A 25325-nucleotide genomic window follows, 5' to 3' on the forward strand; every position below is an offset into this window, starting at 1 on the left:
AATACTGATTTTTGCATTATCCGAAACCAGGTCATTAAGGGATGTTGGAATACTGAATGATGGTTTAATAGACAAGGCAAAGCAGCATATGTCTATGCATTGATATCGTGTTATAATTGCAGGTCATTATTTGTGCATTCATGGTGTAGTAATACAAAATATTTTTCTTTCAAAAAACACATTGTACAATCAAAAAATGCTAACATGGACTTGCTATCATGAAATCAGTAACACCAGGGGCCTTATTTTAACGGTCTGAAACGCACGTGAGAAGCGCCAAGCGCAAGTTGCTTTGTGGGTGGTTCTATGGCGATGTCACTATTTTACCGGCGCATAAAATGACTCTTGCGCCCAATTACCCGTAGGTGTGGTTTGGGCGTAACGTGCAATAAACCAATGAGAGTGCCAGCTCCCATCCCCTTTAAGAGACATGAGCGCATTTGAATCTGACGAGATGATATTTTGACTTTGCGCGTCTGCAGTCTCTGATGAGACAGATGCACATGAATTTCAAACTTCAAATGGCTCAGTTTATGGGCAAATAATATGGCCTGATTCACACATGGAATAAGGTTTTCTTCCACAACTTCAGAAATACTGAGTCCTCAAATAAATTTCGGCAAAGAAAACTTCTATGATATAACATATGATATGCGGTAACTGTGGTTCTATTTAATGATATACGCAATCAATTATAAACATCGTTTCTTATCAGTATTGTATGCATTATCGTTATCGACTTGTGTTCCTAATATGCATGTGTCCCCCCATTAATATACATTGCCATGGACTGTATTATGCGTGTGTATGTGTATATGTGTTTAGTTTGCGTGTGTTTAAACAGATGGACGCACACACGCGCGCCCGCATTCATTAATTATTTTACAGATACACACACGCGCGCCCGAATTCATTCATTCTTTTAAACACTCACTCGCAGTAAAACAATGTTTTCTCACGATCAAATACTCATCAATCCTAAAAGTTATGGGCATGTACACGATGTATGTGTCAAGAAAATATGTGTTTGCTGTACGGTGTTTGCAGAATCATTGATTTAAAAGTACAACTTATTACCGCTGTATCAGCTGTTCTTTCCCAAATAATTTACCAAGAATGTGGGGCTAGGTAGATGAGAGAAGCAAAGCGTATGCGCGAGGTGCACAAGCAACATTATGCATGCGCCCTTAAAATAGCATCTGAACAACGCGCCACTGACTTTAAACCAGGTATTTCCTGGTTTGTGGCGCAAGTGGTTTCTGAAACTGCAAAATAGCACCAGGGAACGTTTGCGGCAGAACACGCCTCCTCCTTTCGCCGAACCGCCCCTTGGGGAGCAAGATCATTCCCTAATTTACCGACGCGTGGCGCAGGAGGGAAAAGAACGCTCTGCGCCAGTTGCAAACTAGCAACGACACATGCGCCAGTGAGAAAGTCAATTGCACCGGATGCAAGATAGGGCCGCAGGTATGGTTGCTAAGTGATTATTCTTTAACTCTTTACTGAAAAGAAAAGAAAGAAACATGGATAATACATCTTAAGATGAATATTTACTGCACTGCATAATAGGCACATTTTGGGACAACTTCAAAAGCAGAGTCTTCAATATAGGGCGAGTTTATTTATATAACCCAAACACAAATGGCAGAGTTTCACAAGAGCAGGAATCACATTTAAAAGACAACCAAAAAAAAAACGATTTAGATATTCAGAGTCAGACTACTTCTGAAATCGGAGAGGAAATATTTTGTTGCGTATCGCTCTGCTCCAGATAGCGGAACAACAACAGAAAACAGACAGAATAAAACATGAACCTCAGGAGCAGATCGTGTTTCCCCGTCTTACCTGTTCCCCTCCATCGTGTGCCCCATCCCCCCGCACGTTGGCAGGCGGCTGCTCCACGCCGCCAAGAAGGCCAACCAAACGGGACACTTCATCTGGGTGGGCTCCGACAGCTGGGGGTCCAAGATCTCCCCGGTGCTGGACCAGGAAGAGATGGCGGAGGGGGCTGTCACCATCCTGCCCAAGAGACAGTCCATCAGAGGTGCGTGACCTCCGTCCTCCTCCTCTTGCCGCTGTGTGAAACCGCCTTCTCTACCTCACCCTGAAACTACTCCTGTTAGATGACGAGGGGATGTAGTGGGAAACAAAGGAGTGCTTGATCCATCCTCGTCCGAATCCCGGCTTGAGACATGGGAACAGATGGAGAATCACATTTTACATTTAGCAGACACTTTTATCCAATGCGACTTACTTATTCACACTCACATTCGCACACTGACTGCAAGATAACAACCAGCTCGTTGGGAATAGTAAGGGTTAGGTGTTTTGCTCAGGGACACCTCGACACTCCGGGAAGGAGCCGGGGTTCGTACTAGCAACCTTAATATTGAAACGGCTTGTACTGGATAATCCCAGCTGGCTGCGTAATATCACCCCTTTAATTCAGGTCCTCTAATCAGATTCAGCCAGAATGTTTGCTTGACATTACCTTTCCGCCCAAAAACCTGTGGCCCATGCCATAGTTGTAACCGTAAGGTTGCTAGTACGATCCCCGGCTCCTCCCAGCTGAGTCAATATTCTGGGGCAATATTACTGCTCATGGGTCAGGGCAGATCAAACCCAGTGTTTGGTTCCTTTGGTGACATCATGGCGACACTAACTCTCTCTGAGGTTTTAAAATGTTTCTGTTGTGGTGTTCATTGACTTCAATGAGTTATTAGTAAGTGAGTTTTAATTTTGTTTTTTGCACTGATTTATTAGTTTTCTCCATGTGGAATCAAAATAATATTAATTGGAAAGATTGCGGCTGCTGTGTTCTATCAAGACCACATCGGTAAGTAATTACCAATGTCGCACGCAACCAATTACAACCACGCCAATGAGAAAGTCATATTGCCAATAGCACAGGGTCTAGCAGGGTATAGGGTATAGCACAGGGTCATTCTGAGCATTAAATTCTAAAGACATGCAGACATGTCTTTAAATTGAAAAACAAATACTATCTATTTGTTGCTGCATGTCTTTAGAATTTAATGTTCATACTGCCCCTGTGCTATACTGTGCATTAGATGAATAAAAATACATGGCAGCAACAAGTACCTTGTAGGCATAAAACAATATACAATGTATTAAGTAGAGTCTTAAATAAAGTCATCCTAAGCTAAATTCAACCCAACCTAGATAAGGTTAACCCAACCATTGTTAGTGCTTGGCACTTGGTTCTATGAACATCCTTACTGTACCACAGTAACATAACGAAAACACCCCTAACTGTGTTGTACAGGCTGGTTGTTCCCTGACTGAGGGCCTCTGTTGATGACTGTGTTCAGGGTTCGACCGCTACTTCATCAGCCGCACGCTGGAGAACAACAGGAGGAACATCTGGTTCGCTGAGTTCTGGGAGAACAACTTCAACTGCAAGCTGAGCCGCCACGCGCTGAAGAAAGGATCGGGGCTCAAGAAGTGCACAAGTAGGAGATAACTTCTGTCTGAACCGCGCCGTACTAAAGGGCTGCTGATATCTGTCTCTCTGTTCTCTCTCTGTCTGTGTGTCTCTCTTGCTCTCTTTCTGTGTGTGTATGTGTCTATCTCTGTGTCTGTGTGTGTGTGTGTCTCTCTCTCTCTCTCTCTCCCCTTCTCTCTCTCTCTCTGTCTCTGTCTCTTTATGTATATATATATATATATATATATATATATATATATATATATATATTTATATATAGTATAGGTCTTTCTCCTCCCCAAGTTGAGTTCTGAATTCAGGGAGGAAGTGACATGCTGAGTGTGTGTTGAGGGAGTCTTATACAGCTTCAGCTCAGTCATTAAAAGTGGAACAGTGACGCATCAAATATTCTGAATGTCTGGCGTCTCTGTTGTAGCGCTGAGCCTTAATTGTTGAGTACCGACCGCTTGGGCCCACCTGCCTGGGACTGGCTGGAACTGGATGGAACTGACTGGAACAGGGGGAGCCCTGGTTAAAATGATATTAATAATTATGATACCTTACATTGGAAGCCCCGTCATGTGACTCAGGGACGCTTAACACCATGGAGTCTGAACCTTTGGTACCCGTACATGCAAATGGGGACACCCATGTTCAAATAATAAATCAGAGTGTGGGTTTCAAGGGGGTGGCTAGGACTAGGCTTTAGGGTAGGGGTTAGCTCAGGAGGTAGAGCAGTTGTCTTGTAACCGAAAGGTTGCTAGTTCGATCCCCAGCTCCTCCTAGCTCGAGTGTTGATGTGGCCCTGAGCAAGACACTTAACCCTAACTGCTCCTGACGTGCTGGCTGTCGCCTTGCATGGTTGACTCTGCCGTCTGTGTGTCAATGTGTGTATCCACAGATGTAAGTCGCTTTGGATAAAAGCGTCTGCTAATTGCCCTAATTGTGGGGTGTTAGGGTTAAGGTCTGGTTTAAAGGTTAGGTTAAGGCGAGGCTTCAGGGTTGTTTTTTTTTTTTTTGATAAGACAAATTGCATTGCAATAACACAATCCGTCTTTGCATTCATGTTTGCATATTTCTCCTTTCAGCCCAATTTATTGGAGCTCTGAATTGTTATCCTGAATGAATGCGGACCCCTAAACCAATATGAGAGGTACATTGGGGTTGTATGTTGGTATTTTGGTGGTTATTCCGTTTGTGATAGGGCTGTAGAAGAAGCTCTCAACGTCTTCAGCCAGCTGAAACACAAGCCACTTTATCACTGTTAAGAATAAGAAACCATGCAACTCTATTTTATTGTCCTCCTCATCATAGAAGACAATGTGTATACGTGTTTTGAAATTGTTGTACCGGTAATTTGTAATGTTTTAAATGATATTTTTATGGAGAAAGAAACCTGCTGAAAACACATGTTGAAACAATTAGACAAACTGCTGTTCATGTGGTGGAAATAAGCGTCACTAGTTTTGAGAAAATAAAACTGATTTAGTCTCCAATCGAGCGACTGCAGACTGGAACGAAAACCAAAATTTCATCTCCATCTACCACTCCAACAACAACAAAAATTACCTGAAGAAACAGAAACAAAAGCAATTAAAATAATTGATTATGCCTAGCAACAAACAAACTTTTCTGATTCTAATTCCAGAGAGGTCTCCCTGACGAATTTATTTACCACAAATTGCAAATAAATTACAGCAGGAGACACAATTAAAATCCTCCCTCTCTTGGGCGGTATAAATAGGTCAGAGGTTCTGCGTTCTCTCAAAGTCAGAGCTCTCATTCGCTGTTGCTAGGACACAGAACCCGACGGTATCGACCCGAATGTACGCAGAGGTGCATCGTATCCGTGGTGGTCGGCGCTCGAGGGAGAGGGGCAATGTCGAGGCATCAGCGAGTTCATATCACATTACAGGATCTGCCTGGGATTCACGCATGAAGACAGCTGTTTCGAAGGGGGCCTCGACACGAAGGGGGCCTCGACATGACAGCCCCTCCGTCTCACCTCCGTCCGGTCCACCTGTTGGCTGTTTGTTTTGTATCTCCAGGGGTGAGCGGTAGCATTATGGTCTGTTGCCTTATTATTTAGTGGTTTTGTACCTGCAGGTTTAAGTGCTCGTGCTGAACATGGTCATGTTGCCTTTCTATTAAAAACATCTTTAGATCTCGATTGATTTGAGGGATTTCAGAGGAGCAGACATCTGAAGTCTCTAGACTTCAGAAAGAGAGGCTATTTTTTATTAAACAGTGACTAAGAACTAACATGAATCACCGCAAGGTCAGACATTTCTTTCAACTAAATATACATACCTTCAGTTCACACAATATTACAATGAATTTAATGTAACAGATTTAATTCCGATAAGTGAACACCAGGAGCGTTGCTAGCAATTGAAAACATTCTGGGGCTGTAGCCAAGAAGTTAGAGTCCTTTTTAAACGGGGGTTCGGGGGTTTGTCCCCCGAACCCCCGTTTAAAATATCGGGCTGATGAACATGCAATTGCAACGTAGTTTGAGAAGGAAAGAAAAGACCAATCATCATGTCTGACTCACGTCGGGGCAGGCCTGCTGAGTAGGTTAATGTTTACGTTAAGGGTTAGGAAATTGCACCACGTACACCAGCAGCCAAAATGAAAGCCTGTAGCCAAATAAATACTGTCATGCGCCTACCCGATGTCAAGTGGACCGGGTTGAATTCACTGCTGGTCTCCTGAATCTGTGCAAACTAGCGCAGCACTAAACAGCAATATCGACGTGATGCGCTATGCATAGAGAATTTGCAACATTTTGCAATAAATTATTCTAAATCTGCCCATAAATGTACACGTCAGAATTTTGCGTTTTTCACTGGATGCAATATTGCATCTGTCAGTTCTCAAATTTGCAGAACAAAATGTTAAACTACAATAATTGTTCAATAATTAGTTAACTTATATAGTCCATTTATTTAAGCTCTCAACAGCATAACCATACAGCATCGCCACATCGGCGGGGAAACACGGCACGCGCAAAGTACACCCATGGAATCAGCCGTTCGAAGCCACTCTGCATTAATCGTGACCGAGACAAAATCAACTTGGTTGCGAAGTTGACAGTTTGTGAGAGTTGCGTGTGTTGAGTGAGTGAGAGGTTGCGGGCGCACAGCTCAGACTGCCGGACGGAGCTGCAAGGAACTTTTATAAACACAATATTGTTATCCCGCAGTAATCAGGCCGGTGGCCCCGAAACGTTAACGGCCCACCGGGAATTCTCCCGACTCCCGATTACCACTCCGTCAATCACCATGTGTGTGTGTGCGTGCATGCGTGCAGGCGTTATTCGATAGCCTGGTAATGTGTATACATGTACGGTAATATTCACACTGGTTTAAATAATACTTTTGATAGTATTTCCCACCTTTGCTGAGGAAGAGTTTTGTTCTAAAGTTCAGCGATTGAAATAAATAAAAGCCTGGGCTATTGAAGTTTTACGGTACCACTGTCATGCACCTACCCGATGTCAAGTTGGCCGAGTTGAATTAACTGCGGGTCTCTCGTCTTATATCCATTACCAAAGATATTTTATTACTGTCCTTCTCAACACTCTCTGATCTCACTAAGGCTAGCAGCACGAAACAGCAATATCGACGAAATGTGCTATACATAGAGAAGAAAGAATTCCAACTTTGAATTTGCAACATTTTGCAACAAATTATTCTAAATCTGCTCATATATGGACACTCAGAATTTTGTGGTTTTCACTGGCTACAATGTTGCATCTGTGGCTGCTGGTAACCTCAAAGAAGTCTACTCTACGGAGCTATTGTCATCATTATTATGTATTTTTATTTTTTATTTGACGGCACAGCAATCCAGGGCTATTCACAAAAGATCCGGGGCTATAGCCTTGAATGCCGAAGTCTAACAATGCGCCTGGTGAACACGCAGACGTGGGCGGTGTTGGGTGTTTGTGTGAACACCAGTAGCGTGTATTAATTTTAAACCAGCATCAGCATCATCTTGACAAATCCTCCAAGATTTGAAGGGTTTTCCGTGACGTCGTCTGCATATGGTTCACATTTCCTACGCTGAACTCAGGATTCACACAGCTACTGGACAAAAACTTTTTGGTGGCAGCACTTTTTAATGGCCACAGAACTAAAGGACTGACCCAAAGGAGGATTCAAACATTCTGACTGAAGAACTTGGAGTGGCCTACAGTCAGTTAGAAGAGGTCAATAGGGCGAGAAAAAGATAAGATTATAATCTGTAATTATTTCCAGAGAAAAGTTGAGTTCATGCTTTTGAAAAAGCATTTGAACATCCACTATTCTCTGGGTGGAAAAGTCCACAATTGTGTCTGTGACTCACTTTCACTCACTCGCTCACTCAGTCACACACTCACCCACTCACTAAATCACTCACTCACTCACTCTCGTAAGTGTGATCGATTAAGCCTCTTTCCAGCGGGGCTGCCTGATTGGCTATCTGTGTCAGGTTCAGTGTGACATCATGGAGAGGAAGACAAAAGGGTTTTATACTAAGACTGTCCCTCTGCTTACATCATCAAACCTACACACACATTGCTCTGAGCTATTGCCTTAACTCTACTTAAACTATTAAAGTGTGTTCAGTGCCAGTGGTCTTCAGAGATGTAAGGTGGAGGAGGGGTGAAGGTTCAGGCCCGTTGAGACTGGGCTGGAGATCCATCGTAAGGCTGAGATGGACCAGAGGAGAGACACATCTCAAGGACGCTCGTTAAACCACCGCCCAGCCTCAGACGCCCCGCGACAGGCTTTTAAAGGCTGCCACTGCACATGCACGCACACACACAGACACACGCACGCATACATGCACGTGCACGCACACAGATGCACACACTCAAACACACGCACGCACGCACACACACACAGACACACACACATGCACGCACGCACGTGCACGCACACAGACGCACACACACACCCATGCATACAAACAAACACACACGCATGCATACACACACACACACACACAGACACGCGTACACCCACACACACATGCGCACACAGACGGACCCATACACCGACACACACAGACGAAGGTGTTGAGTGCATGTCAATGGGCAGTCTATTCAGAGGGCGTTATGGAGAAGGGCTTGTAATCAACCAAGAGAGGCGCACATAAACTAGGCGTGGCTCCGTCTAATCCAAGGGTCTGTGTGTGTGTATGTGTATGATTGTGTTCTTAGCTTGGTCATGTGGAAGTTAAAGGTTGTTTCCAGCAACTACGGTGGCCTGCACTGGCATGTATGGTTCATGGTCTCCTGTACTGGCCTTTATTGTGTAAGTAGTTATTACCTTTTTGACGACTCTTGCCTGTGGATGAATCAGTTGAACCAATCTGAAGGTGCAATAAAACACATTTTCGCAGGAGCCAGCCTCTGCCAACCAGTCTGTGAAGTTCTCCTGCTCCTGACTCAAGTGGGCTTCTTTTCGAGGAGTCGAAGTGCCTTTTCGTCACGACCAAAGGACGATCATGTGTGGATGTGTGGATGTGTGGATGTGTGGATGTGTGTCAGGCCAGCCAACGCTTCTTAGGGATGTCCACGTCCGAGAGAGCCTAATCTTCTATTACGCCACTAAAGTGGAAACACAAATCAACTAGCAATTGCAATTGCCGGTGAATTTGTGAGCAAATTGCCTCATAGCGTTGACCGCCTCTGTGTGTGGTCAGAGCCAACAGACTCGTTCCAATGCGTTTCATTGTTCTACCTCTTGGCTCTACTGTATCGTAGTTAGCTGAAATAACACTGCAGACTCTATCCAGCCTGTCCTCGTGTCCATCAACACCGGATGGCAGCAAACAGCATTTAAGTCCACCCACTGTATTACACACAAGCGACCTTAACAACAGTGCAGCCAGTTTAAACTCCATGACACCAACACGGCTCCTGGAATGAGATATTTCCCTCTGTCGGCCTCCTGCTTGGAGGTGCCACCTGCCACCTGTTTAACGGGGCCGGCGTGTGACTCCAGCGAGGGAGGGGCCATTACTGCCATTACTGGGCTCGGGAACAATCAGTGTCTTCAGCGGTCTGCTGGGATCAGAGTGATCAAAGATACCCCGGTACATCAAGAAGAAACAGAATGGAGTGACACACAGCGAGGCAGAGGAGAGAGACGCACAGAGGCAGAGAGAGGAGAGACACAAAGAGAGGGGCAGAGAGGGGCAGAGAGAGGAGAGACACAGAGAGAGGGGCAGAGAGAGGAGAGACACACAGAGGGGCAGAGAGAGGAGAGACACAGAGAGAGGGGCAGAGAGAGGAGAGACACACAGAGGGGCAGAGAGAGGAGAGACACAGAGAGAGGGGCAGAGAGAGGAGAGACACACAGAGGGGCAGAGAGAGGAGAGACACAGAGAGAGGGGCAGAGAGAGGAGAGACACAGAGGGGCAGAGAGAGGAGAGACACAGAGAGGGGCAGAGAGAGGAGAGGCAGAGAGAGGAGAGACACAGAGAGGCAGAGAGAGGAGAGACACAGAGAGGGGCAAAGAGAGGAGAGACACAGAGAGAGGGGCAGAGAGAGGAGAGACACAGAGAGGGGCAGAGAGAGGAGAGGCGGAGAGAGGAGAGACACAGAGAGGCAGAGAGACAAGAGACACAGAGAGGGGCAGAGAGAGGAGAGACACAGAGAGAGGGGCAGAGAGAGGAGAGACACAAAGAGGCAGAGAGAGGAGAGACAGAGAGAGGGGCAGAGAGAGGAGAGACACAGAGAGAGGGGCAGAGAGAGGAGAGACACACAGGGGCAGAGAGAGGAGAGACACACAGAGGGTCAGAGAGAGGAGAGACACAGAGAGAGGGGCAGAGAGAGGAGAGACACAGAGAGGCAGAGAGAGGAGAGACACACAGAGGGGCAGAGAGAGGAGAGACACACAGAGGGGCAGAGAGAGGAGAGACACACAGAGGGGCAGAGAGAGAGTCAGAGAAAGGAGAGACACAGAGGGGCAGAGAGAGGAGAGACACAGAGAGAGGCAGAGAGAGAGATGTATAAGAGAGAGGCAGCAAGAGGAAAAATAAATAGAAGAGAGACACAGAGAGAAGAGAAATGGATAGAAGAGAGCCACACAGAAAGGCAGAGGGAGAAGGAGATATAGCAGAGAGAGTGACTGAGAGAAAGAGAGAGAGAGAGAGAGAGAGAGAGAGATATAGAAAGAAGAGAGAGAGCCAGAGAGAGAAGAGAAAGAGAGAGAGGCAGTCAGGGAGAGAAAGAGAGATAGAGAGTCTAAGAGAGAGAAGGGAGAGAAGTTTGGTCATCAGGAAGGAGGGAGATGTTGAGGTGATATTGATTAAACACGAGAGGCTGGATGGCCATCTAATCACTCTGTGAAATCCCCACTAATTAATGAGGTTGGACCAGAACCAGGACAACATTTAATTCCTTGCCCGTCCCGGAGATGAAGTCTTTGATGGCATTGTTTCATTCGCGTCTTTGTTGTACTGGTTTTTAGTGCTCTGCTTCGGTTCGAGTGGCTCAGCTGCTGCATAGTTCCTCGCCGTCGTGATGGAATCAGATGAACATGTAAAGATCTGGAGAAGAGAGCCCAACATACAAACAAGAGGCTATTTATAGCCCGCCGACTCCCAGTGAGCGGGCCCGGGTATCAAAGGGTCTGGGAACAGTGAAACATTCGGAGGCTTTTGACAGTTGGAATAGAGCACAGCAGGTGGCGAAAGATAGCAACATTAGGAAAGTTGTCAGCAGTTTTACTTTCCGGAGCTCAAACTAGCGACAGAGTCAGCCGTGCCGATAGCCCGATGCTAACGTCACTAACGTTGTTTTGTTATGGCAGCAGCGGCACAATAAGGACCCACGTCACTGGTATTTAAAACCAGGAACACACCATGCACCGATTCGACATCGTTGTTCATACTTCAACACTAGCGTTATTTTACAACAGCCCCTCGCCGGCTTATGACAAGAATAACCGGATTAATGCAGATCCTGCACATCTCAGAGCAGATAAAGATGCCTTCAAAGCACGTCGTGTCTATTCACAAGGACTGGGGGGGGAAAGAAGAAAGAACATTTCGGAACGCACGCACACACACAAACCCGCCACACAAACGGACTTGTGCGTGGCGGCGAATCAAAGTTGAGACGCCCTCACTTTGTAAGAGCTTATCACTTTGAAGGCCGGCTTCCAGCCCGGGGAAACGGGTGGGAGGCCGCCAGCGTAGCAGGAGGAGGGAGACAAGGAGGGAAGCAGCTTGGGAGGCAGGGGCTTAGAGAGCCCAGAGACAATGCCGCCGCCGCCGCCGCCGCCGCCGCCGCCGCCGCCGCGCCGTGTGTGTGGGCTGCAGACGCAGCACCACAGAAACATCTCTTACCCCCAGCTGGCTCCAGACCCCCCTCCTCGCTGAATACCAAATGGGGCCCTAACTCCACGGCGGTATCTGTCCACAGCCAGGGAGGCCCCCTCGGCCCCCTAGGGCAGTCAGGGGCCTGGCCCCTGGCGTGGACCGGAGGTACTCGTTGCTTTTAATTCATGCGTTTTCGAAAAACTCGCTGAGATAATTGGGCCCGTTAAAAATGACTTTGGTCCGTGGGGGGGGGAGAGGGCTGGTGATGTTTATCAAGTGGGTGGCGGGAAGGAGACGCAGACAGAGGGAGGGGCGGGCGAAGGGGGACGTTAACTGATTGAGGAGGGGCCGGGACCCTTTCAAACGGGGAAGGGGGTGCCGGAGAAGTGCCTTATCGAGGAGAGGAGAGCCGGAGAGGACAGCTGTTGAATTATAAGCAGAGATCAGGGAGGTAGGACGAGTGGACAAGTGGAGGGCAGCTGATCTGGTAGATCAGCTGCCCTCCACTTGTCCACTCGTCCACCTCCAGCTGGACCAGAAAGAAGAAAAGATTTAGAGACAAAAACAACTCGTCTGTGATTGTCAATGTAATGAGCAGAAGTTTAACTAATTAGCCACAGATTGGTGTTCATCGGACGGATGAAAACACCCCGAAATCATCAGTGGTTCACTGGGAGGGGATGTCAGCGACTGGGATAATAAGAACATTCTGCCCATCATGCAATGGTCTCTCTAGTTCTCTCTCAATCCCTCTCTCCACCTTTTCTCTCACTCTACCGCACTGTCTCTCTAACTTTGTCCTCCCCTCTCTCTCTCTCTCTTTCTCCTTCTCTCCCCTTCTCCCTCTAACCACCTCATTCTCTTTCCTCCACTTTTTTTACTGCCGGCTCTCTCCATCCCTCTCTCTCGATCTACCCTCTCTCTCCTTAAGTCTGTCCCCCCTCTCTCTCCCTCTCTCTTCCTCTCTCTCTCCCCCTCTCTCCTTATCCCCCTAACCCTTTCCCTCTCCTTCTCTCCCAATCCCCCTGTCTCCCCCTCTCTCCCTCTCTGTCCCTCACCATTATTACTGCCAACTCCTTAAGGTGTTTTCTGCAACAACTGGTGGTGGAAACGCTGCAACAGTCAGCGGTATGAATCCCACTGTGCAAATCATTTCCTTTATGTTCTAATGCATGTTGAACACTCTCCTGTTGTGCCGTCTGAGGACTTTAGTTCTGTGTTTCCTAAAAGCTGGAAGTACTTCTAAAGACTCTTAAAGCAAGTACTTGTGGAATGATTATTTTGACACAGCAGAAAGCCCTAGTTACCCCATGTAATGGTCGAAGAACACAGCTGGTGTCAGAATGCCATAAATCAGCACAGGTGTGCACATGTAAGTTTAGAGTGGGAATAGAGGGGCCCTCAAAGAGAAACCGATTAGAGACACACACACACACACACACACACACACACTCAACCGAACAATGATCGCTTTTAATTTAACTTTAAAAGTAGAATCCAATTACCTGAATTGACAGGATCCAAGCCCTTTGTGCTGGTAGTCACACAAACGAGCCAATCTGCATTCACATCTTCTGAGTCATACCGTTAATGATTCAATTACTTCTGAGAAACTGTACCTACATAAACAACTGATTTCCCAGAACCGTATTCTAATGACGCAGGAGAGTCTACCAATCAGCTGTCCGCTTGTCTTCCTTTGAGATCATCACCTCTTTATCCTGTTTGCCCTCTTCAGGAGTCAATACGTTTGTTTCTAGGGGCTTGAACGAGTCTTCAGTAAGAAATAGGAAAACAATGTCTACTATTGGTTAGGTTGTTTTAGTACAATCATTTGCCAGAAAAGTTTAAAGACATTTTTATCAACATAATTGGTATATAAGATATGAATATTAAACAAATATGGATAGCCTAGTGGTGAGTGTGTGCGCTACAGGGTTTGAGTCCCCATTTCCAAAAGTATTATATATATATATATTTTATTTTAACAAAGATGATTTCTTTGCCTTGTTAAGCTTTTTTTCCCAATATAAGCCTTTTAGGGCATCCAATTATGTTTCTAATAAAAAGGGACGGTACAGTAGGATCAGTTCTTAAACCTTTTCGTCAGACCCAAGGGCAGACTGTACAATGCACACACTGGAATTGGTGAGTGTGTGTGTGTGTGTGTGTGTGTGTGTGTGTGTGTGTGTGTGTGTGTGTGTGTGTGTGTGTGTGTGTGTCTGTGTGTGAAAAAACCCTGGCTGACCACGCCCCTTACCCTGGCTGACACCGCCCCTAACCCTCACTGATTCCCCCTGTAACCTTGCTGACTCCGCCCCTTGTCCTCACTGACCCCGCCCCTTACCCTTGCTGGCTCCGCCCCTTACCTCCCTAGCCCTATAGCAGCTTTTGATACGTTATGCTAATAGAATACATGCCTTTCTTGATGACATCAGTGTCCTGTTTCATCGTTGAAATGCGGTAATAAATACCTGGTATCGAGAAAAAACAATTGTTTTATTAACCGTAACAACTTGGTTTAACTCGCCAGGAAGAAAAAGAACTTCAGTTGACAATCTTCCATCAAAGTTATAACGTGAGTCTCATTATCAGATTCAGAGCCTCACTGCCTCACCTCACTCAGCCAACAGCACACTCAATAACCAGCACCTAGCGCTCCACAACCACAACACACAGCGCCTCACACACCCAAACACCCCACAACCACAACACAACACACAGCACCTCGCGCCCCAAACACCCACAACACAACGCACAACGCCTCACAACCACCACACAACACAGAACAGCGCGGTGTGTCTGAGGACGGGGGGGAAGATTACAATTACAATGAGGGCATTTAGCAGACGCTTTTATCCAAAGCGACTTACATCGGTTAATACACACATTGACACACCGACGGCAGAGTCAACCATGCAAGGTGACAGCCAGCTCGTCAGGAGCAGTTAGGGTTAAGTGTCTTGCTCAGGGACACATCAACAATCAGCTAGGAGGAGCTGGGGATCGAACTAGCGACCTTTCGGTTACAATGCAACTGTTCTACCTCCTGAGCTAACCCGACCCCATAGATGGATTCGCTCCGACATCCGCAGCGGCCCCGCTCTCCTCGTAAGCCCGCTCTGAGTGGAGGTGGAGGCCCCAGGGCCCGGGATTAGTATAACGATGTGCGGGGCCGATCCGGAGCCAGTGTCAATGAGGCGCGTCTCCTAGGGGCCCCGGGAGGAGCAGGGCATGGTGGTTTGTTCATTATCACACCCATTCCACTCCATCAAACTCTGGGCGGAGGGGACGGCTGCTCGTTTCTCATCAACAGTTCACTTCTTCCTGGGAGTTCCCGAGTTGACTTTGTTTGGTTCAAGAAGTTGCTTCAAGGAAAGCTTTTGGATGCATTTGTCTGCTGTTGTCCGTACAAACTTTTAAAAGAGCCATGTGACAAAATGGCGACATTGGACATGGTATTGGATTGTCACCTCATCATTCATTACACTGTTTACAATGTTTACATGCTGCTATAGCATATTAGTGCTTTATGTTTATTATTAGGTGAGTGCTATTTATTACTTTTTTAATCTTTTTATCTTATATTGCAGTGCTTCTGATGCACTGATGTCACTTTTACATTAGACTGCACACTTGCATTTGACAAAGGAAGTACTCTTTAATCTCTCTTGAATCATATATAGACCATATAAGCTTATTAAAACCATATTTTTAGTTTACATAAAATTGATACTTGATGCAATTGGACGCCAAACTATACAATATTTTTTGACATTCATAAGTTATTAACATCATTGAAAATAGCAAACAAGACCGAGGAGAATCAAGACGGCAGCGCTAACAACAGTAATCTTGTTTTTATCAATTTCACTAAAGTCAGGGTTATGTTATTTCTGGCCTCTAAATCCCTGTCCGCAGTGTGCTATTAGCACGTCGCGGCTAATTAGCCGCGGTCCGGCAGGTATTGGCAGCGCTGTCTCTGCGTATCCCAGACGCTGCGTTGCCAGCTCTGAGACGAACGCCAGCATGTTAACGTGGTTGTTCTGTCGCTATCTCCCTCCGACAGCGTCGTGGCGTCCGGCCCACCGCGAGTTTAACCGCATGCTCAGAGAAGCTTCTGGAAGCTCCTGAGGTGTCCTATCTGAGGCTCTGTCACCTAGCACGCCACTAATTAACAGCTCCATTAATAACCCGACCCGCCCCCTACCCGGGATCAGGGATTAATAAATACCTATCACAATTTATCACACCCCCCCCCCAGAATTATACGGACCGACGGCTGTGTGTTGGGTGTGTGTGTGTGTTTGGTGTGTGTGTGTGTTGTGCATGTGTTGTTTGTGTGTGTTGTGTATGTGTGTTGTGCATGTGTGTTGTTAGTGTTGTGGTGTGCGTTTGTGTTTTGTGTGTGTGGTGTATTGTGTGTGTGTGTGTGGTTGTTGTGCGTGTGCGTCGTGCTATGTGTTGTGTGTGCAGCAACATCCTCAGTGTGGCGTCGACTCACGGGTATAAAAAGGCGTTTCAGTTCTGGGAAAAACACGGCGTGCTCACACGCCCTCCCGTCAGGTCTCAGGTTGGCCGATGACAGACGACAGGGCCGGGCTTGTGTTGTTGTTGTCATGCGTTGGCCAGGACACAGCCGCACACAGATGGATATCAAAGTGCACTCCTCTCGCCAGCAGACGTGGTGACCTGGGGAGAGGGCGTGTTCCAATGCAGCGCCGACGCAGACGTCTCGCTCTCTAATTGATCGCTAGCGGCCCGGGGTTCACTTGGCGTAGGAAGGGAGCGACCGACGGAGGAAAATGCTTTTTCATCCTTGAGCGTTTGGAATGCCGCCCTTCCCCCTGTTCAAAAGTTCAGGTCGTTGTTAGGAAGTACTGATAATGAAACGCCTTCAATCGCCTGTAGATTGAACGTGTTCAGTGTGTCCGTTGCTGTTACATTCCCGGCCCGATACATACCTAGATATTCTTCTGGCACTATCAAAGCCAGATCCACATTATCTCAGAACTGTTCCCCTCACAAAGACGACCGGAATCTTGAAGCGGATCCAATTTTTTTGCCGGCATGCGGCTCAGGAGCTAGAGCGGGATGGCTGGTAAACGGATGGTTGCTAGTTTGATCCCACGCTCCTCCAAGTGTGTGTCGAGGTGTCCCTGAGCGAGAACCCTCGCCCCCACTGCTCCCGACGAGCTGGCTGTCGCCCTGCGTGGTTGACACCGCCGTCGGTGTGTATGAATGGGTGAATGTTAGGGAATATTGCAAAGCGCGTCGAGTGCAAAATAATAACAAAGTATAAATGCAGTCCATTCACCATTTTTCCAGACCGCACAGCAGCGGCCGGGTGAGATCCAATATTCCAACCCCCCGTAGGGACCCTTTCCTTCCATGGCTTTGAATCCCTCTCTTCTGATTGATGACCTTCATCTCCAGCGGTTAGACTGAACCCCCAGGAGGCCTGGGGGTCAAAGGTCACTGAGTGAGGCGGTACCCTGATGCCCTGTCTTGCTCCCGGGGGGTACACGCTGCTTTGGCAGCGGTATTGTGACGGGAAGTGTAAAGTGCGCCGAGTGCCAGAACATATTAAACACGCCAGAGTAGTGCAGTGTAGGGGCTTTTTCGTCCAATCAAACGGTCACCTTCTCAGGTAAACGGGTGGGAACAGCATAGTGGTTTGACTTTAGTTGTCGTTTTTTTCGATGGGAGAGATAAAAAGACACCCCGGTATGGTGAACTGCTTGAGCCAGAACGTGGTAACACCTAGGTAACCATCAACCGTTCATTAACGTTCGTAACCATCTCCAATCATTTGTACCCGAATACCTTAGTTAACATGAAGACCTACCTGAGTTAACATGAACACCATTACCTTAGTTAACATTAAAACCAGTAGCAAACATGAACACCATAAGTTATGATTACTAGACCACTAGGTAGCTGTTAGTAAATTGTTAGGTTGTGCTCATCACTGACTGTGACTTAATGGTTAATTATGTGCCCTGATTGTAAATCGTTACCTTATAACATATATGACTGCAGGTCAGACTCTAACCTGGGCCATTTGAAACATCTTTGGCGCATACTTGGGGTGAGCCACTAAGCCCCCCCATTGGCTGATTCGTCTACTCAAAGCGTGTGAGTTACAGGTGCGACTGAGAACAATTAAGGCATACAATCCCAAATCGCCTGAAAGTGCTGCAAGTCCGACAGCGTGCAGAGAAGGCTGTAGTTTTCAGTCAGTGGCAGTACACTGAACGGTTTAAGAGTTTGTTCCATCCTAACAAATGGGGACATGTTCTAAAGAGAGCGAAAGGGCGATAACATCCCTATGCCAAGCAGGACACCCCTCCCTCTCAGAGGTCCCCTGCATCAGGCCTACGCCAGACACATGGCCTATTAGAGGTAAGGGACCAAAACAGCCGCTGCAGCCCTCCTTTGATGGCCAACAAAAACACAGGAAGAGGCTAAAATGACCCAGACTGCAACATCAGAGCTCCCTTAATTGGCACTGTTGAGTTTTTTTTCGAAGACCTTTTGCTCTAAATCTTGCCCCATCACAGTACTTGGTACCTCGATGGTAACGTGTTCCGCCGTTTCCGTCAGGGGAGAGACGCCTCATTTGTTTTGCTGAAGACCACGATGGATGTGTTTTCAACAGTCACTTTTCCTGGTGCAACGTTGCCTTCCATAATCTCAGCACAGGTGTTATAAAAATGCACCAAGTGCTTAATAGAGAAATAAAATGGCGTATGTGCCAAGCACACAGACACGTTGCTGCCAAAGTGTAATATATATATATACAAACAAATGTACTAATTATGTATACGCATGCAGAATAGACTTGTTTTTTGTTTTCTGCTGCTGTTCCAAATCAAATATTTGCTCAGCGAGGTGAGTGGCGGTCTGAGGCAGACGTCGGGTGCCTTGCGTTAATTTGCTTTCTAATTGATTGCTGGCGGCAGAATTCACCCAGAGAAGGAAGGGGTGGGTCTCACACAGGGAGCACAGAGTCTACTCGCTACCGCAGTCATTTAGCTCTCATCCAAAGTGACTCGTGATGAGACACAGGTCATTAGGAGGGAGGGAGGGTTCATGCCTCTTGCGATAACCCATATATATGAACATGTACAGTATATACTATATTTAACTGTATAGTATATATATATATATATATATATATGTGTATTTATATATATAGTAATTCCACGGAACCCGTAAAGGGACATGGGGTAAAAAAAAATTTTTTAACGTTTCTCGTGAGCACGAGAAAGTATCTGGTGCGCACAAGAAAGTATCTCGTGAGCACGAGAAAGTATCGTACGCATATCACTGGCAGTGTCACTGGCACACACACACACACACACACAAGCGCACACACACACACACACACACACACACACACACACACACACACACACACACTGCCACTGATATGCGTTCGATACTTTCTCGCGCACACCAGATACTTTCTCGTGCGCACCAGATACTTTCTCGTGCGCACCAGATACTCTCTCGTGAGCACCAGATAATTTCTCGTGCTCAAGAGAAACGTTAACAAAAAATTTTTTTCACCCCATGTCCCTTTACGGGTTCCGTATAATTCAGTATGTGTTTGTGTATATATATTTATTTTAGTTTTACGCGGGAGGGAGGGGTAAGGGGGTAAGGCATGTCGCCCTACGATTCCTTCAGGGTCACTGGGGTTCAAACCCGGTCCGGTTCAGCCTGGGGCCTAACCCCACTACACCCTAACCCCCCTACACCCCAACCCCAGTATAGGACCATTCTGTGATCTGACTGTTGTTGAAGACCCTGCATCCTGTGATCTGACTGTTGTTGACTCCTGGACTCTGATTGTTATTGACAACCCTTTTGCGCTCTGACTGTTGTCGTTGTCGTTGTCGTCGTTTCAGACCAGGAGCGCATCGGGAAGGACTCGTCCTACGAGCAGGAGGGGAAGGTGCAGTTTGTGATCGACGCGGTGTACGCCATGGCCCACGCCCTCCACAACATGCACCGGGAGCTGTGCCCGGGCACAGTGACCCTCTGCCCCAAGATGGACCCGCTCAACGGCACACTGCTGCTCAAACACATCCGCCGCCTCAACTTCGCCGGTGAGTCCGGAGGAGAGACCCCGTCCGGGAGGCCGAGGGCTCTGGTCGGTCGGTCTCTGACGGGTTTAGAGTGCCGAGGGGAGCCCTGTATGGAGAGGGGGTGGGGGGGGGGGGATGGAGAAGGTAGTTAGCATTATTATGTAGAGTTAGCAGAGGGGTAAGGCTTTGGGTTTTGTATTGTAGTTCAGTTCTTTTGGCTTAAAGTTACTCGTCTGCAATGGCGCATCATCCCCAATCTTTCGTACCCTAACCTGATTAAATAATGTGTACATGACTACCTTGTTTAACATGAGCACCGCTACCTTAGTTAACATGAACACCATTACCTTAGTTAACGTGAACACCATTACCTTAGTTAACATGAACACCATTAGTTAACATGAACACCATTACCTTAGATAACATGAACACCATTACCTTAGTTAACATGAACACCATTACCTTAGTTAACATGAACACCATTACCTTCGTTAACGTGAACACCATTACCTTAGTTAACGTGGACACCATTACCTTAGTGATCATGAACACCATTACCTTAGTTAACGTGGACACCATTACCTTAGTTAACATGAACACCATTACCTTAGTTAATGTGGACACCATTACCTTAGTTAACATGAACACCATTGACTTCGTTATCATGAACACCATTACCTTAGTTAACGCGGACACCATTACCTTAGTTAACATGAACACCATTACCTTAGTTAATGTGCACACCATTACCTTAGTTAACATGAACACCATTGACCTCGTTATCATGAACACCATTACCTTAGTTAACGTGGACACCATTACCTTAGTTAACATGGACACCATTACCTTAGTTAACGTGGACACCATTACCTTAGTTAAAGCACCATTGCCGTAGTAATGGTGGTTACCTGGTTCTGGTGGTTGGTCTCTGAAGTGTTTATTGCAACATGGGGGGCCCTTTAATGGGGGAGGGATGGGGTCATGGAGGGAAGGGGGGGTGTACGCAGAAGGGACTTTATATCGATTTCCCCCACAACTCCGGCACTTTAATGTAACACCTTTGGGGGGGGGGGGCAATCTTAGCTCCTCTTTTCTGGGACGGGCTCCAAGGCGTTCGCCTGGAGGTTCGAACTTAAACATAAATCACGTCGGGTTTATTAGAACAGCGCTTTTTCATGATTACACTATCCCAAGGGCTAGGGGGACACGCCCTAAAAGTACCTCGGAAGTCGAATGAAAAACACAGAGACGTAAGGAAGCAGTGCCGAATGAGGCCAGGCGCATTACACGGATTACGTAAATAGTGGATTAAGGAAAACAGCGCCTTCGTTGGGCTCACCTAATCAGATCAGGGGTGTTGGGGGTGCTGGATGAAAACGTGTTCAGCATCCTTCTAATAATATCACATATCACAGCTGTACCCCAGTTGTGGGTTCACATATTTCGGCGTAAAACGGAGTTGTTCATGCACGTATTCAATCCTTCACCCCTCCGTTGATTACTTCCTGCGGCAACTTTATTAATATCTTACAAATGCACGCATACACGGTCCCATGAGGGCGTGCGAGCTGAAAGGGGCCGTGGTAAGGGAACTCCGAGTTGTCCTCACTGAGGACTGCAGAGTCCTGCAACCACTATCAAAGCTCTCCCATTGACTCTACCGTGGGCTCCGTACAGATACATTATTCATTTCAACTCTTTCTCCTCAAGCTAATTCTCTGTGAGAATTGTGTACTTGTTGCGCGGGCAGAATGCAAATTCGATCTTTAATTCATGACAGAGAGTCGAGTGATAACAATAAAGTAACTTGATAAACAGGACATTTCTTGCTAGACTCTCAGCTGCGTTGAGCTGATAGGCTTCTCTATTGCGTATTGCAGAATGGTGCATCTTGGGATATTTATGCTTTCCCCCGAATGCCTATGAACAAAGCATTGTGGGGAATTTGTCCCTCTCGCTCCCTGAGTAATCTCAGCTGGAAGTGGAATAAACGCGGACCAAAACAGCACACAGTGAAGTTTCCGGAAAGCATAAGCAGTTTTCTCCCCCATCAGTCAAAAATAAAAGGTTTTCTGGGAAGGCCAGGAAAGAGAAATGTTGTTGGGTTTGTGTTGGGTTTATCGTTACGGTAACAGCCCCTCAATGTACAGTTTCATTACATGGAATGGGGGGTTCCTTGGTTTATTGTCTGGGAGCGTGGAGGTACATCATCACTTCATCAACTATTGATGCCGTCTCCTGTGAGTTATTCGCTGGTACCCATCCCAGCCTGTTCTAGTACCGCGATGGTCAGCTTGACAACATTTTTCTTTTTGCTTGCGTCAAGCTGATGTTTATTTTTCTGCCTTGTTGGTTTGAGGCTGACGTTTGAAGAGAGGATTCAGAGATGTAAAGAGAAAAACGCAGCATTTCAACAAGACTTGATGAAGAGAGGGTGTGGAATGTGAAGCTGTATTCTAATGCATGTGATGGAAGCAAAGAGCGAATGTGCTTTTCACCCTGAGTCACCGGTTCCGACCAAGAGAGAGTATTGCAAACACGCTCTACTGGATAAGCGCGATCAATAAAGTAAAGGAAAATATGCGCTATGGCAATATGAACTGACCTTTTCAGACTCTCAAATTGAAACGATTGGCAGAGCTGTTACACTGTGTGTGTGTGTGTGTGTGTGTGTGTGTGTGTGTGTGTGTGTGTGTGTGTGTGTGTGTGTGTGTGTATGTATATGTGTGTTTGTGCGTGTATGTGTATATGTGTGTGCAGGAGGGAAACTGGAGGAGCTGAAAGTGTCCTATTAGTGGACTATGGGCCACAGTGGCTGCACATCACCCCATCCAACGGGAATGTGTACGTTTCTGACATTTGTTCGGGTCAGGATCTCAAATATAACACAGCAGAAAGAACGTCTTAAAGCCATTAAAAACCATCCTGGCCACCTTCAGGAGAGGTCTTCAACTCATGGATCTGACCAGCCTTGTTGGCGAGGTCAGGTACGGCAGTGTCATGGCTGGGGTGTTGAACTCACAACCAGAAGAGGCTAAAGACGTCCCTGCTCTTTGACGACATATATCTCATAACGAAATGTAAGGAGGAGAGTGTCTGCTAAGTGTCTGCTATTTTTCTGGCCAAAAAATCTCTCTATGTATAATCCTTCATACCCAAGGCAATACACACACACAACATAATTCTTGAAAAAGCACCAGATACACACAATTAGAGAACAGACTGCCTTCAATCAAAGACAATTTTCTAATATGGCAACATGTTGGACAAATAAAGCTTTTGAACTTGAACTTTGACTTTGAAGGCCTGGACTCACACACTTTGCTCTTTCTGGACCAACAAATCCAAGGTGTTATCTGTCATGCACACACACACAGACGCACACACACACACCCACACACTAACCTCTAAAGCGTATGTTTGCCCGTCATGGTGGACGAGGTTGAATATTTTCATGAATCACTGTCGGCAGCTGAAGCAGTAAAAGTCTGCTTTAGTGATTGGAAGTTTCTGCCTGCGCATTAGGGGGTTGCCCACTAAGATAAATCCTATCTCGTTCTCTGTTGGATACTACAGCCTTTTTAGATAAAGCTTGTCATGTATCCCCAAAGTTTTCTTCGGACTTAGTGCGGCTGAATCATCATAAAGCATGCGTGAAGAATGCCAAGCGCTACAAAAGCTCCTAAGAGCCGTTGTAATTTACATCAGACTGTGGCTTTCTCCATGGGAGCCAAGTGAAGGTTTTCAGAGCTCTGATCCATGAGAAAACTATTACCTACCACAAAACTCCCACAGAGCTCTTATCCATGATAGAGCGGCAATCTATGACATGGCTCTAATCTATGACTGATGTTTTCTACATCTCTAATCTATCACAGATGTTTTTCTATGAGAGCTCTAATCTATGACAGCTCTTTTCTATGAGAGCTCTAATCTATGACAGAAGTTTTCTATGACAGCTCTAATCTATGACTGATGTTTTCTATGAACGGTCTAATATATGACAGAGCTGTTCTATGACTACTCTTATCTATGAAAGAGGTTTTCTGTGCCAGCTCTAATATATAACAGAGCTACGTTCTACGACTGCTCTAATCTAAGACAGATCTCATAGTTCATCCATGATAGAGCTGTATCCTATTTAAGAGTTCTCATCTATGACATATCTAACATATTACAGTTCTCAAATATATAATAAAGCTTGAGTGTAAGGCGGTAAACATATGATACGGTTTCAGCTTTATTGTGGCCAGCTTTCCTAGGAATTTGAGCGGTATGGCTTAACCTAGCATTAAAGCTAGCTCATTGTAGGACTGCTCAGACTTTGTAGGACCACTCAGACTGTGCAACAACACCATTATTCACCATTAAATACAGAGCTAAATATGCATTACTTTGCTCTCTATTACCTACATGGTGACGTTCAACATTGTCAGGAGGCTCAACCTTTTAATCCACTGAGATAAATCAATGCAATTAATAAATGCAAAAGAGGACCCCAACATGGCTGCTATGACACCTAATTCCGTTTGCGATCACCACAGCAAAGCAGAGCTCACAGGAGACACTCCACAGTGGCAAGGCAGCGACCCCAAAACTTTTAAATTGACTGTGAAAGGGAAAAGAAACCACAACCCAAAGTCCCCAGTGAAAGAGAAACGACAGGAACAAAACGATGTAGCAAGCAAACATTTTCGAAGCCATGGAGCGGCGGGTGGTTTCCTCAATCACCACTGATGCATGGACGGTTACAAAGGCCACTTTCATGTTTCTCTTCCCGTGGCCGTGGTGATGGTAGCGTTACTCCAGCCATTGTTGTATTCAGGTGCCTGTGCTGTTCCAAGGCCACGTCAGGGCTGATATATTTTCCACTTTTCCTTCCACGAAGTAAAGAGTAAAAATTTACTGTAGCCGTGATCGTTATTCACTGCGTACTTCCAGTCAGCGCTTCAGGGTTTTCCTATAGGCAGGGCTAATTAATACGCACAAGAAGGCATGAGAACGACGAGAGGCGGAGGGGAACAGCAGTGTTGTCGGAGGCTCTATCGCCTTATTTTTCCTTTAAAGGGTTTGATGAAATTTCGCAGTTTTTTGACGGAAACGATTTTTAACTTCGGGGGAATTCTCTCTGAGCCAGAGTGGAGAACAGCAAACCCATTTTACACAGGTTGTAGTGTCTGGTACTGCTTTCACTCCCAGAGCAGCGATCTGATTCGGAGCGTTGTTGTTGTATGGCTGTAGCCTCGCTCTGCGGCGGCGTGCTCCATCTTTCCCGTGTTGATTAGCTCCGTTTGGCTGTCGCCTCAGTGGAGAGAGGGGGGAGCGAAGAACACGACCGCGAGGCGAGGGGGCCGGCTGATACGGGAGCATGTTTTATTATGTTCGTCATGACGTCTGCACAGCATCAATATGCATTAGGATGTGCTGCTGCATTCCGATACCACTCAAACCCCGGGTCAAAACCC

At 46.4% G+C, this 25325-nt stretch overlaps 1 protein-coding gene across 1 annotated transcript in view; it reads left to right on the top strand.

Moving 5' to 3' along the window:
* Positions 1–25325, top strand: part of LOC307083847 (metabotropic glutamate receptor 4-like) — a gene marked incomplete at both ends in the record, with an annotated part of 82288 nt that overhangs the window by 32688 nt on the left and 24275 nt on the right. Inside the window, 3 exons of the mRNA XM_079747855.1 lie at positions 1890–2044; positions 3333–3473; positions 19681–19881. Of these exons, the coding sequence (XP_079603981.1) occupies positions 1890–2044; positions 3333–3473; positions 19681–19881 (497 nt within the window). The remainder of the gene's footprint in view (positions 1–1889; positions 2045–3332; positions 3474–19680; positions 19882–25325) is intronic.

This window comes from Pollachius pollachius (assembly GCF_949987615.1).
Source record: "Pollachius pollachius genome assembly, chromosome: 12".
NCBI lineage: Eukaryota > Metazoa > Chordata > Actinopteri > Gadiformes > Gadidae > Pollachius > Pollachius pollachius.